This window comes from Poromitra crassiceps (genome assembly GCF_964638095.1).
Source record: "Poromitra crassiceps genome assembly, chromosome: 22".
NCBI classification, from domain to species: Eukaryota; Metazoa; Chordata; class Actinopteri; order Beryciformes; family Melamphaidae; genus Poromitra; species Poromitra crassiceps.
This window is the reverse complement of record NC_139647.1, coordinates 11004035-11019846: the sequence shown is the minus strand read 5'-3', so window position 1 is coordinate 11019846 and position 15812 is coordinate 11004035. Positions and strand designations below refer to the sequence as shown.

The window sequence follows — 15812 nt, the reverse complement described above, 5'->3', positions numbered from 1 at the left end:
GGTGAGATACTATCTCACCTTAAAGGAAATTAACACAATGTATGATACAATAAGAACACACCACGTGTGTGTGTGTGTGTGTGTGTGTGTGTGTGTGTGTGTGTGTGTGTGTGTGTGTGTGTGTGTGTGTGTGTGTGTGTGTGTGTGTGTGTGCGTGCGCGCGCACACACTATCTGTGGCTGTCTGTGTAAAAAATATATTTGAAACTGACTATTCATGCACATGTGTGACAGGGTGCAATGATACAGTATCTGTGACGTAACTGATAATAACTGGAAAAGGAATTGGACTATATTTCTTCATTCCTGCCAGCTTCATTTCTTCATTTATGGTGGCTGCATGTTGCTCCAAAACAAATATTGGCCTTGGAGTTATTTTTTATTATTATTAAAAAATAGACTTATCTTAGGCTATTTACAGTAGAAAAGAATGTTGTGATCAGTATGCTGGCAATACAGGTACATCTGTACGTAGAACATTTGAAGAGAATATTGATCATCATCATCATATTGCAGAATGACCTACAAACACAATTCCAGTCCTTGTAATTATCTGTGCCATTTCGCCTTTCCCCCCCTCTTTTCTAAAGCATACAATTAAAAGCAAATATGAGACTATCAACAAATCTAAGAAGCCTTGAAGGCAGGGTATTTCTCTGAGCCTAATAATCCCATTATGATCCTATTGAGAGAGAGAGAGGGAGGGAGAGAGAGTCCTCTGTCAAAGCAGGGAGCATTGACGCAAGCATGTCTTGACGTCAGTAGCTGCAGTGAATGAGGGACGGGAGGGAGGGAGGGGGGAGCTGGAGAGAGAGGGGGGGGGGGGGCGTGTTTGCCTTCAGAAAATACCACGAAATACCAGCGTCATTGGCATGTATGCAACTGAACTGTTAGCCCTTTGCAAGAAACCGCCATGGATTTATGCATGGATGCACGAAAAAAGTCCCACTCGAATTGCTTCATCTGCATTTTGATTTAAACACTCTGGCCCCAATGAACTTTGGGGTAATACTATAGCCTAGGTGCTGCTGCACTGAAAATCTAAACCAGATGTGATGTAGTAAAATGGAATATGATCCACTGACCCGGGAGTGTTCATAAATAAATCAGCATATGAGAGAAAGGGTTGCTATTCTCGGGGAGGGTAATGAATAAGTGACAGTATTTCCCTCCTAATGTGAGAAAGTTAGTAGGCCTATCATCTGACAAATCTATGCAACATATCCATTGATTATCTCCAAAAGTCCCAAATGCATACCAACGTGGCCTAGTTATTGCTAAGTTACTGTAGTGACCTACATTTTTTTGTGTTCGTATGGGGGCAGGTGCTTCGGGCACATGGATCTGGGTCGCCGGGGGGTGGGGGGGGGGGGGGGTGGGGGGGGGTGGGGGGGGCAATTTGTAGACAAACCGGTGGCGTCAATGCGTCATTGCCCCCCTAGCAGGGATCGCGGAACCGCCCGGGCCACCCGGGCCGCGGCCCGGGTACTTTTCAGTTCCCCAAAAAAAAAAAAAAAAAAAAATTTTTTTTTTTTTTTTTTTTTTTTTTAGATTTTTTAGATTTTTTTTTTTTACAATTAAACCTCATTTACTTATTACACTCGACTGGTTGTTTTTCAGATGTGATGTGAATCTAAAGTGAACTACCGGTAAACAAGTCAGATCCACTATAAATGTTTTTCAGTAGATGCTGTGATGTAGCCACAAGAAAGGTGCAATATTAATGTTTTTCAGGAGATGGCGATGTTGCTAGCTATAGGTTCTAAACAAGAAATGTGGTTCAAATGTTTACAGTAGTTTTCCTTTCTTGCTGCACTACAATGTTACAATGCTGTGAGACAGGCCCGGCGTTGGAGGGGGGCCTGACCGGGCCGGGCCCCCCCATTCCCTAAACTGGCCCCCCCATTCATTTTTTTTTTTTTTTTTTGTGTGTGCTAAAAACGTTTTTCCGTTTTTCTGTTTTAAAGTTTAAAACGGAATCTGGCTGTCATTAGGCATTGATTAACTGAATGCTGTTGCTAACTGTTACTTTGAACCTCCATTTGCAATGATTCTGGCTGGATATTAATTAACTATTGTAAATTTGTCACAATGAATGCAATTTGTGCACAATGTGTAAATACATTTAATATTAATTGTTTAGGCCTATTTGTAAAGTCACAACACATTAGAGATGTGTGTAGTTCCTCATAGATTTAGCCTCTTCCTTTTGCTCTCAAATGCACCAGTTTGACGAATTTTACTTTAAAATGTACAAAATCTTCTTCCGGGGGAGAATCCCCCCGGACCCCCCTTGGCCCCCCCAAGCTAGGGGCAGGCCCCCTCTGTAATTTGGTTCTGGAGCCGGGCCTGCTGTGAGACGGAGCTAAACACAAAAGATGCAATATTAATAGTTTTTCATGAGATACTCAGTATTTAATATTAATACTAATACTAATAATAGAAAAGGAGAAGATACTGAATAATGACATCACAACAGTATAATCCTAATGTTAATTTAAAATTAAATATTCTTCTAAATATGGATAAAAGTCCAAAAAACAAAATTTTCTTCGGCGCTGCCGAGATTCGGGGGGGGCCCGCCCCCCCGACGGAGGACAGGCCCCCCCGACACGCCCCCCGGCCCCCCCAAGTTCAGATGCGTTCCGCTATCCCTGCCCCCTAGTAGCGCGCGTAACAGCAGTCATTCTGCAGGACCGTTTATTTGGGCTACAGCTTATTCTCAAGTTTCTCTCCGTGCCTGAAGTGCAAACAATACAGAAACCTGTTCGTCGAAGTTTGTGCCCTGCCGTAACACCATGCATGTTTGGTCGATTTGGGCTTCCCTGGGATCTGGGTTGGGAGGATTTACGCAAGAACTGTCAAAGACGACCGTAGTATTTTCTATCGCGGGACTGAGTTGTGTTTTAAAAGAGAGAGAAGGCATTGTACCGCGCACTCCCCCTGCACTGTACGACTTCTACGGCACAGTGTATCCAAATATTCGCTGTGGAGGGGTTCTCTCTATCTCCGTAGATGTCGCTGGAAAGCGCTGCGTTGTTATATCAGACCAGTTAATCTCAGTTTACATTGGCATAGCCTACTCTCCGAGATACCCAAAGGGTTCCCGTTGTGTCGGCTGTGCGTCATCCATGCCCATTGCCTGATTAGGCGCGTAGACTGTCTGACGTCGCCAAGAACTATCCGAGCAAAACACCGCGCGTTAATACTGAAAAGTAAAATAGATGTTTGTGTGTGTGAAGCAACACCGTCCGGAATGACGAAGGGGGACCTTTTCTGAAAGACGTGGATCAACAAGTTGCCTCCAGTGCGTAATTTGAGCACGGTTCAGCATAATCCGCGACACACACGTGATCGACAAATCACTTCAGCTGCAAATATTTCTCATTTTGTCCAGAGAGAAATTAGCCCCCTTGCTTTCTGTCTGTGGAAACACATCTTGTCCGATCACGGCTGGAGTGGACCCCGCAGGCTGACCGTCTCCACGCGTCGCTGCGTCTCCAGATGCCGGCTGCCCGCCACATGGTAACTTTGCGCACACAGCAGCGCGTTGGAAAGAGAGGACGTATACAGAGAAGGGATCTGAATGAATGGGACTGAGATTTATTCGCATTTCTCTTCTCGCCCACCCCTGACAGTTGTATATCCCGCCGGCTGAAGGTATCTTCCGTTATCGGCCTATCGGTTCAGCGGTGGAGAGATCGCTCAAGCAGGGAGCAGCAAATGTCGAAGAAACGGAAAAGTCCTGACGACCACGGCGTCGAGGAAACCCCGCCTGCAGGATGCAGCGACCAAGGTAAGGTCAGCGTGAAAGTTGAACTACAGACAGTGTGTGTAGCCCAATATGGTGGGTCTGTGTCTGGGACCAATTCATATTGATTTGACTTCTATGTGACAGCCGTCCAGCTGTGCCCAGACCTGCCCATGTCATCAGGGTGCACAGCCTCTATAGCTGCCCTAGTGACAACAACGACTTAATGGATGCGTTTTTGTTTGAGTTTCAGATGGTCATGCAACAATTTATTGATATTTATTTTATAATTTATTGCAATGTTGATTATAAACTCTCATCTCGAACAGAAAACCACCTTCTTACTGATGCTGATTACATTTCTAGAAATGTTCTACCATATTCTGGAAATGCACTCTTGTGGCATTTACATGAAGGTGCACATGTCTGGTCAGTCATGATGGCATCAGGAGGCAGCTGTGTGTCAGAGTTGTGGAGGCTGGTTCTACTCTACTCCTCACTGAGGCAGCTTGATGGCTGTCTGTCATTCTGGCACCTGTGGATTTAAAACCAGGATAAGTTCTCCTGCATAGTAAAGCCCTATATATTGGATACTGTTAGGCTATTAATGGCATATAGCACCGTATAATGATGGTGCAATTCACCTATATTGCATATAACTGAGTCATTTTTTTAAATGATTGCGTTAATGTTGTGATGGGCAGTGATGCAGTTTAAAACTATGGCCTCCATTCAGTGATCATCATAACGCTAACAATCTCCCGTAAAAGATTTCCATATTTTCCTTAAAAGACTATCCTCCTCTAACTTACATCCGTTTGATACTACAGTATAGACCCTTTTCACAGTGGCCATTTTGTTTCTACAAGGCAGGATAAACACAGGTGTACCAAAACATGAATTAGGATTTCCAACTTCCAGTCCATTTAGGTGTTCCAGACAGTGCTGGGGCCCTAATTAGTGAGTTGGTTTGCACCTGTCTTTACCCTGCCTTTTAGACACAAAATGACAGCTGTGAAAAGGTCTATGGTGTGTATACAGTAGCTACTCAAGCTGAGTCCAGGTGGGTTTAGCCTCCAGAGGAGTGAGTATAGCACAGTTGAAGAGGTTGGTTCAACTTGTCCCTTGGTTGAAATACAAGCCTTGCACTAATTAAAGTGGTAGGCTTTGAAATACCTTAATTGGCAGTTGGCAGTGTGTGTTTGGCATGCTGGCAAACTCCTGACAAGAGCTCTTTTCAAGTTCAAGATAAGCCAAGATAAGCTTCACCATGGAGGCTGTGTGTAGTGCTTGCTAGGATGAATGGCACAACTACCAGTAGAAATGGCTTCCATGAGGACTAGACGTTCCCTTTTAATTGCATGAGGTTAAAAATTCATAGACATGTGATGCCATGTTTGTTACTCATGTGGGTATTTATAAAGTGCTTATCAGTAATTAATCTGCATTTATACATCATTTACTCCCTATTTCTCAGTCTCTTTCTATCTGTATAAAGATTACAACAACAGGTTGAACTTATGACTGAAGCTTATCATTATAGTCATGTTTCACACCTTGATAATACAGGCCTCAATATAACCTTTCAGTGGGAGCATATACTGTATGTGGCATTTGTTAGGTCAACAGTGTGGATTGTTTGCACACATGTGACCTGTCGTCAGCATCAGCGTCGGTGGCGGCTCTGCGTCTTCTTGGTCGCGAGCCCAAACGGGAGTTTCCCTTGGCGAGCGCGGAAGGAGGACCGGGCGCTTCCTTCCCCCACTGCGCCTGGCATCTGTGACTACTTAGGGGGTCTACTCTGCTGCTCCCCCTCCCACTGAAGTCATGCCATACTGCAGGCTTCACTGTCACATGCAAGCCTCAACCCGCCTTGAGATACACACATTTTGATTCTCAGAGCAGATCTCGTCTTTAATGATCAAATTTAATTTGAGCAGTAGGCTTTATTAGCTTACACAACAGTAGGCTCAAAGGATGCATCCCCTAAATTCGGAATATTATTCAAAGCACATTAGATTTTTGACAATTTAGTGACTCGTGAAGGCAGCGTGTATGAACTGATACTGAGATTTATTTTGACAAAATCACATTTGTTAAAGTGGGGCAGTGATGCATAATATTTTGCATAATACAGAGCATCTGGTGCAGGTTTCCACATATAATATGTCTTTGATACCCCAGAGTAATCATCTGGTATATCAAAGATAAACCCATGATGATGATGATGATGATGATGATGATGATGATGATGAGTGGATCTGGCTTGCAACTGTATTAAGCCTAAATGCACACAAAAAAAGCATTCAAAACCAGCTTAAAATTGAATCAAAGCATAATCAAAATTGGATTTGCCGTGGCTGGCGGAGGATAAGTGCTGTTACAAAAAGCATAGGAGTTCTATAAAGACATGATCCGTCCGTGCATGACATCATCAGCAAGATCTGGAAACTAGCACACGTGTGCTTTCACTATTTCACTATTCACTATAGAGCCTTGCACTGTTCCCGTCGCTTGCTTCATTCACCACTCCCTCGCAGTTCTCCAGCTTGTTTTCTTTCTCATGGACATTGTTTTTGTTCACTGTGATCTCCACAGCCAGGCCAGGAGAGGAGGCATAGAAATGGGGACATTGAGATTCATATCAGGAGGACCACAAAGCGTTTATTGTCCTGCCTCTGGTGTTGCATGCTGGACCTGTCGATTACGGGGGCCACTCCTCCTGGTCGCACACAGAGGGCCTCTCCCCTGCTCCGCTGGTCAGCCGCCTCCAGCCGTACCCACAGATCAGCTCTCGCCCCTTAACAGTGTGATGATACCAGGGCAGAAGTGGACACTGAAAAGCACAAACACACCGACCGCCCGGACACATGTGATGATGACTCTCTTTTCTGAACAAATCATCGCTGTTTTCAATTAGTATTTGAGTCAGAAACACCTGGCAAGCTAACCCAAGTGACATCAGCTGTCTGCAGTCTGCTGAGATGAACTGAGAGCCTTGATTCTTGCAGTGGGAGCTCAGAGTGTCTCGCCCTTTTCCTCCATTCCTACTGGATGAAGTGGCTTTGGTCATGTGGACAGTGGGGCTGTAATCATGATCAAACCCAACACTAGGCAGGAGGGGATTTGGCCCCGGTTTACTGCAAATGTGTATGTCTGAAATGAAGCCATCCTACAATAATTCATTCAAGAACACTCAAGTCATAGAATTAACCATTTATTGTATTATGAATACAATGCATACAATTATGTTTGGCGTTGAAGGCTCCGCTCTTATAATTAATTTAATATTCAATTTAATATTTAATTAATTTAATTCTCCCTGAACTCGGCTCAGCAGCAGGGAGAGCAAGCAGAATCCCCCATGGGAATAAAATATTCCAGATACATTTAAACCATAGAAGTAAAAGAGGGAGCCTAAAAGCAAGACATGGGAACATGTTCATTTTACAATACATGATAGCATTGATCTAAAAGGTGGAGGCTGGGGTGGAGGGGGCAAAGCGTTTGCCAGCAGCCGCAACAATCAGCAAGGTGGGGAACAGATCAGTGAGTGAGAGGCTGCCATATTTAAACGGACCGCCTTGTTGTGAGAATGACTGTGATTGGAGAATTGGTTAAACGGTGAACCAAACAGAGGCTGTCAGCTGGTACAGCTGGGGCGTAGCCTATGACATCATGTCTTGAATGAACTAACGCAGGCTTCATTAATAAAATTAAAATAAAATCATACAAGCACAGGAATAAATAAACACAATAGGTACCCTAATCGGTAACAAAATGCATTTGTTTCCTGTTCCAGGTTTAAAATAAACCCCTCGAGAAAAAAAAAGGTTAGAAAATGTTGGTCGATCATATCTCTGTTGTTACAGCATAGATGGAGAAAAGATGCCCCATTTGTATGGATCATGCGTTTGTGGGATGAGCAGCACAGCTGATTATGTGGGAATGTCTCAAGTGAAATGTGCCAAATTTCCCTGTCAAACAGTGTCTCCTCCTGTTGGTACTGACTCTATTGTTTTGAGTTGTTTGGGGGTTTGGTTGGTTGATTGAACTCTCCATCAGTAACAAGGAACAAACAAGACATATTGGCAATTTGACACTTTATTCAGGAGGCAAGTTCTGTGAAGCCGGTGATGTCAAAGACAGATCGTGAAGTGGGCGTCCCGAGAAGACAACACCCCAAGAAGACTGGTTCATCACCCTTACATCACTGAGGAACCGTAGGCTGTCTTACACAGATTTGCAGGAAAGGTTTGCAGGATGTTATGGCAGACGGCTCTCTGATCAGACAATCAGGAACAGACAAGGAACAGACTGCACACAGTCAATCAGGAACAGACTGCATACAGCCAATCAGGAACAGACTGCATACAGCCAATCAGGAACAGACTGCACACAGCCAATCAGGAACAGACTGTATACAGCCAATCAGGAACAGACTGCACACAGCCAATCAGGAACAGACTGTACACAGCCAATCAGGAACAGACTGCACACAGCCAATCAGGAACAGACTGTACACAGCCAATCAGGAACAGACTGCACACAGCCAATCAGGAACAGACTGCACACTGCCAATCTCCGAGCTCGTAAGACTGCTAGGAATCCTGCCATGACTGCCATTCACCATCAGGCCCGTTTGCTCTGGTGTCGGCAACACCGACAATGCAACCTGAACATGTGGAGGAATGTCATGTTCAGTGATGTCTGTGGAAGTCGGATGGCTGCTTGCATACGATAATCTCCCTCCAAAAACAATAATTTAGACCCTCTCGTATACGATAATTCAACATTTACCACCTGGCAACACCGGGGTGGGGTCAATGATGAAACCAAGCCGGGGAAGGGGGTGATGGTTGTGTCGTCAATGGTGAGCGTGATGGGTCCGGTTTTGCTGAGGGTGGATTTGGTGCTGACGAGAAGAAGTTTCAGGAAGTTGTGGGTCAGCCAGGTTTTTATTGCAGATAATGCAGGTTTTGGTGTGGGTGAGTGATGGGTTCTGAGTGGATTTTGTGCTGATGTAGATCTGGGTGTCCTCTGTGTATAACAATGAAAGTCCAGGTTGACATTGCGGATGATGTGACCAAAGGCCAGTATAGGTAGCAGATGAACAAAGCAGGGGGCTGAGGACTGAGCCTTAGGGACCTCCTGTGTGACAGAGGAGAAGTGGAGGTGTGACCAGAGAGGGAGATGAACTGTTGGTCTGTGTGTGAGGTAGGGAGTGAGCCAGTCCTGTGCGGTGCCCTCAACACCCAGTTGGCGCAGCCTTTGGAGGAGGATGGAATGACACACTGTATCAACTGCACTATCTAGTAGCATCAGTCTGTCAGCATCTGTCTTTCAATGAGATAAGATACAATGCGGAGGATACAGTAACAGAGATATGATCAACCAAACACACATTATTTATATTTAAACAAGCGTGAATTCGCAATAGCTGCGAGCACATATGCAAATTCCCGAAATGCAGGATGGTAGGGGCAGCCCACCCTACTCTGCCTCTGCCACCCTGCATTTCAAAATTTGCCCCCACCCCCTTTTAGTCAATTGAATTGATTGAACGCACACACACACACACACACACACACACACACACACACACACTTGACCTCCACGCCAAATCTCAGCCTCCCAGGCCGAAAACTGTGCCCGCTAAAGGGTGGTGAACTTTTTGTGGACTGACCGACCGACCGACCGACCGACCGACCAACAGAGTGACTTATAGAGCTGCTGGTTGCAGCTAAAAATATAGTACAATAGTAGAATATAAAATATAGTACAATCCAGGTTTATAATTTTAACAAAGCAAGTGGAATCTAAGCGGAGGAACGTAATAAAATAGCTCAAATGCATCTGTATAATAATGGCAAAAAGATTCACCACCACATATACAATTATTATTATTATTAATACTACAACAACTACTACTACTACTAATAATCATCATCATCATCATCATCAGGAAATGGCCACTTAAAAATGTTCACAGCTATTTAAAAAAGGGGGATAAAACCATAAAAAAACAGGGAGTTGGTGGTTGGCAGGATAACATTTTAAAATGTGTCATCTTTGTTGCCGTGCATCTCAGCCTTTAGAGCAAATGGCTGCTGCCACACACACTGCCTCCTGAAACAATGGAGACGCCCCCGCCTCATTAACAATACGTTAAGAAGAACATTACAAAATGGCATGCCACTCACTGGAACAAAACACTGCTTGTTGTTCCTTCCTCCACAGCAGAGAATCAGTTTGTCTAAAGGCCAGCTTTTCTTTGCATTCACCCATACTGTAATAATACATTACTGTTTGAGAATATAGTTCCTAATGGATGAAAACTAAGGAACAGAACAGCACCAGCCTCGTACTTTGGCATGGCTTTTCCAGCGGTGCGCCATGTGTGTCTCTTTAGCTTGGCCGTGTGCCCAGGATGCTCAAAGACTTTGGGAGTGCAGCGCAGGCTCGCAGGCCTGTGTTTGCCACTCGCTTGACGTCACGACTTTGGCCAAGGGCTCAGAGCACTTAGTACTTAAACCACATGCAGTCCCACACACACACACACACACACACACACACACACACACACACACACACACACACACACACACACGCACACACACACACATGCAAACACACACACGCACACACATACACACACACACACACACACACACACACACACACACACACACATACACATCCTTCTTCTGCTAATCTCCTTCAAGTATAATTCTTCCCCATCATGTTATTTGAAGACAATGCTGTGGCAGCAGCTGACACAGTCTTGGTGGGCACTGCTTGTTGTATTCCTCTCTGCCTGTGGGGGGGCCTCAGACTGTGATCAACTTGTGCAATGACACCACTTAGTGGTCTAGCTGTGAACTGCAGGTCACAATAGTGCCCACAAAGATTTGAAGGAGAATCCAAAGAGTCCTTGACTTGTCATCATCATATTATGATGATGTTATTACATTTTAATGTCGACAGTTGCCGCCCCCCACCTCAATTTGACAGTAGTTCTTAGCTGTTGCCGCCAGCGTCTTCTGGCAGACGGACACTAGGTGGAGCTAAAGTATAAACAAGAAGAATAGGCAGTAGCATCAGTCAGAGAAATTCAACATCGACAAGACAGACACTTTGGTTTAAAATATTTGATTTTGAGGTTTTGTGGAGGATTTGCAGAGAGAAGGACAGATCGTTGTTTTTAATGGTTCTATGATATTACAGTTTAATATGATAAAATAATGTCAAAGGCTGGAACACTATTTTATTATTATTATTTTTATTTTATTTTTAAATATGGCATAGCCAGTGTTTGGCTACATTACAGTAATAATTACGGTGGCCATTGAATTGTTTTGATAAAGTCATAGTTGTAACAATTATACCATGCATGATTTTCTTGAATTGGAATATGTTACACAGTGCTAAATAAGAATACATTTTCACATTTCTATTTAGAACAATTAGACGTAGACTACCGTAGAGCCAAAAAAATACAACACAGGTCAGAATAACAATGTTACGGCACTTTAAATATTTTGCATGAATAATATGCTACAACAGATTTAAAATTGCATAAATCTAGTTGAGTAAGGTACCCATTCAGCGTGTGTGTGTGTGTGTGTGTGTGTGTGTGTGTGTGTGGGTGTGTGTGTGTGTGTGTGTGTGTGTGATGTGTGTGTGTGTGTGTGTGTGTGTGTGTGTGTGTGTGTGTGTGTGTGTGTGATATGTGTGTGTGTGTGTGTGTGTGTGTGTGTGTGTGTGTGTGTGTGTGTGTGTGTGTGTGTGTGTGTGTGTGTGTGTGTGTGTGGGGCATGTGCATGAATGGACTGTGTGCCTGCATGCGTGTGTTATCAGTAAACAGTCTATGGTGACGTGTGGCTGCGCTGGCCCTGTGGTGCAGAGAGACTGACAGGCTGGACGTCAGCACCCATATTTCTTTCCCTCTGATTCATCCTGACTCTGTTTGGCCTCTGATGAGGGCTGCTGGCCGCCCCTCAGCCACTCCTTACATTCTTTCAGCTCAATATAGAGGTCTCTCGCTCTCTCTCGCTCTCTTTCCACAGCATCTCTTTTGTGAGGCACTGACAAACATTACTTTGATCTCCTTTTAAATATCAATGATAAAGTCAAGGACTCTTGCATCAACCACATTCTGGTTTGTTTTGGCAACATAGCCTCTCCCAACATTTAATTGGATTGAATTCAATTATTATTCTTATTTTTTTGTAATTACACAAACATGCATACAATTTATTTGTTGAGGCGTGGATCGCACGACTCTAGTTCATCTGCATTCCACCTCAGACAAGACCAGGACACTGCTTTCAAGTCTCACATTTACCTAAATTTGCTAGAAAGATGAACAACATTAACTGCTTTTCGCCACTAGGGCACTGCTAGATGATGATGACACTAGGTTGACTGGACAGTAGGACAGCAGTAAGGATTTTAAATGTTTTGACGAATCAAAACCACAATGCAAATGCAAATGAACTAGAGGCATATGATCAAATGTTTCATGTCCTCTTTAAGCCCATAACAAGCCAACTAGACAGTTGAACGAGATATCGAGATTTTTTCTTTACTACAGTACTTACAAACGCACATTCATTTTCAATATTAGATATCAATAAAAAATAACAAACTGATGATTCTTCTGCTCTACTCTCATGACGTGGAAGCACGTGAGTGGAGTGAGTGGTGGCAGAAACTGCAAAACCAAACTCGACGTGGAAAACCAAATATCATTTCCAACTGTTAATAACCGTAAACTGTGTTGCTTTGTGAACGATGCGTGCAGGACGGCTGCTTCTTGGCTCTTAACTTGCACAGGGAGAGGAGGCGACATGGCCCATCTGCACTGCAGCACCTCCCTGTATACACACAGCGAATACAGTCAGGAGAAATACATCAGTCAGCTGTAAGTAACAGTACACAGCGAATACAGTCACGAGAAATACATCAGTCAGCTGTAAGTAACAGTACACAGTGAGTACAGTCACGAGAAATACATCAGTCAGCTATAAGTAACAGTACACAGCGAGTACAGTCACGAGAAATACATCAGTCAGCTGTGAGTAACGTACACAGCGAGTACAGTCACGAGAAATACATCAGTCAGCTGTAAGTAACGGTACACAGCGAGTACAGTCACGAGAAATACATCAGTCAGCTGTAAGTAACGGTACACAGCGAGTACAGTCACGAGAAATACATCAGTCAGCTGTAAGTAACAGTACACAGCGAATACAGTCGTGGGAAATACATCAGTCAGCTGTGAGTAACGTACACAGCGAGTACAGTCACGAGAAATACATCAGTCAGCTGTAAGTAACGTACACAGTGAGTACAGTCACGAGAAATACATCAGTCAGCTGTAAGTAACGGTACACAGTGAGCGAGTACAGTCACGAGAAATACATCAGTCAGCTGTGAGTAACGGTACACAGCGAGTACAGTCACGAGAAATACATCAGTCAGCTGTAAGTAACGGTACACAGCGAGTACAGTCACGAGAAATACATCAGTCAGCTGTAAGTAACGGTACACAGCGAGTACAGTCACGAGAAATACATCCCTCAGCTGTAAGTAACGTACACAGTGAGCAAGTACAGTCACGAGAAATACATCAGTCAGCTGTGAGTAACGGTACACAGCGAGTACAGTCACGAGAAATACATCCGTCAGCTGTAAGTAACGGTACACAGTGAGCAAGTACAGTCACGAGAAATACATCAGTCAGCTGTGAGTAACGGTACACAGCAAGTACAGTCACGAGAAATACATCCGTCAGCTGTAAGTAACGGTACACAGTGAGCAAGTACAATCACGAGAAATACATCCGTCAGCTGTAAGTAACGGTAAACATTGAGCAAGTACAGTCACGAGAAATACATCCCTAGCTGTAAGTAACAGCCTAAATGTCTGGCTGTGGATGTGTGTCTGTGTGGTTAAAAACAAAGCCACCTTGGGAGCAGGACAGTCGTTGCTATAGGCCTGCAGCACGTTCAGGTTCAAAGGCTGCTTACAGCTGCACAGTGTGTGTGTACTGTAGGTGTGTGTGTGTGTGTGTGTGTGTGTGTGTGTGTGTGTGTGTGTGTGTGTGTGTGTGTGTGTGCGCGTGCGCGTGCGCGTGCGCGTGCGTGTGTGTGTGAGGTCATGGCTCATCATGTCCCCTGCTTGCATCGCCACCTATAGGACAGACTCCTCCTGTCAGCAGACCTACAGCTGCTACAGTAGCTACCGTACTCTGTTCCGTCACAGTGTCACAGGCTGAAACCCAGAGTGCTGAATCATGTTTTAGCCTGGCAGTAGGGCTGGCTGGGCCATACGGACCAAAAATCACATCTCTGTATTTTTGAGGGTGAATGGCGATACACATTTTTGGTATATTTCTACAAAGTGGGCTAAATGTTAAGTTGTAAGTCAAAGACACATGTGAGATGTCACAAGCACTTTTGTTAAAACAAGACTGTAGCTACTATTAGGAATGACTATTGGTGCCTTCACAGTTCACACACTGAGATTTGTGATAAATAATCAACAATAATGTGGATGACTAAGTGACAGCTAACAGTCTGGTAAGTTAAGTTCACAAAATTATCAGTTTACTGTAATGTAGCCTTTAAAACTAGGAAAAGACAACACTTATGCCATATCATGACATTACAATATCCAAAATCTAACACGATATATATATAGTCTCATATCACAATATTGATTTAATATCAATATCTTGCCCAGCCCTGGCTCGCAGATCCATGCAAATCATCGAAAATCATGGATTACTAGCTGAAACAATATAATAATAATAATAATAATAATAATTCATTTTATTTGTAGTGCACTCTTCATTCAGAAAGAATCTCAGAGTGCTACAGAGTTATAAACATCACAAGCGAATAGTACATTTGACAATAGTTCAAAGCTAATGTATTATATATATTTATTATAATTTATTCTTTTTTTAATCATTGGATTTGTACTAGATGATATTTACAGCGATGCCATACACCAAAATACAGTATGTGGTGTATGTGGTGTGTGTGTGTGTGTGTGTGTGTGTGTGTGTGTGTGCGTGTGCATGCGTGCTCACACATGGTTGTGCATGTGTCCACTCAAAGACACATTTGACCTCTTTGCTTTGCCTGCAACTTTTATGAGATTGCACAGTGAAGCGTTTTACATGTGTGTGTGTGTGTGTGTGTGTGTGTGTGACGTCAGCAAGGCCAATGAGCAGTGTTTGTCTTTTCTCCCCTGAGACCTCCAACCACACGCTCATCATCATCATCATCATCATCATCATCATCATCATCATTATCATCATCCTCCACAATTACACATCTCATCATCTAGGCCAGGAGTGGCGCCAACGCCAATACTGCCCGCTAAATCGAAATAACCAGGATTTACATGCGTGAGAGATAAGTGTGTGTGTGTGTGTGTGTGTGTGTGTGCGTGTGTGCGTGTGTGCGTGTGTCTGCGCGCGCGTGTGTGTGTGCATGTGTTTGTGTGTAAATATTAGGCTATAATGTGTCAATAAAGAATTTCTGCTTAGGCCACATGCGTGCTTGTATTTGTAAAGGAGGTGAGGCTACATTGCATTTTGTATGTAGTGCTACCCCCCAACATCAAGGATTTTATTTCAAAATTCTATCTATTCATTTGGTGGGGGAAATCCTTTATTCATGAGTCGGTGCTTTATATACACACCAGAGTGAATCCTCATAAATGCTATCTATTTGACACAATATAATAACAACTTTTTAGACCAAGGACCACTGTACCAAACCAAATTTCCCAAGTACCACTTCCCACTGCGAATACTTTTTCCCTCATAAAATAAAATCCACTGCAAAATTGATGCCACAAAACGTATACACATCTTATTTGCTGATAGGCTGATGGCAGTCAGCAAGGCTCTTGCGTACCACCAGGTGGAGCCTCGCAGACCACCAGTGGTCCCTGGACCACAGTTTGGGAATCACTGGGCTATACCAACAGGGGCGTAGTGGAGGGTAAACGCAAGTAAACACAGTTTACCCACCTCTTTGAAA

General features: G+C 43.8%; 1 protein-coding gene across 1 annotated transcript in view; it reads left to right on the top strand.

The window, feature by feature from the left end:
• Positions 1-3722: 3722 nt before the first annotated feature.
• The window catches only part of pde10a (phosphodiesterase 10A), a gene marked incomplete at its 5' end in the record, with an annotated part of 71540 nt that continues 59450 nt past the window's right edge, over positions 3723-15812 (top strand). Inside the window, one exon of the mRNA XM_083658138.1 lies at positions 3723-3795. Coding sequence (XP_083514264.1) covers positions 3723-3795 — 73 coding nt within the window. The remainder of the gene's footprint in view (positions 3796-15812) is intronic.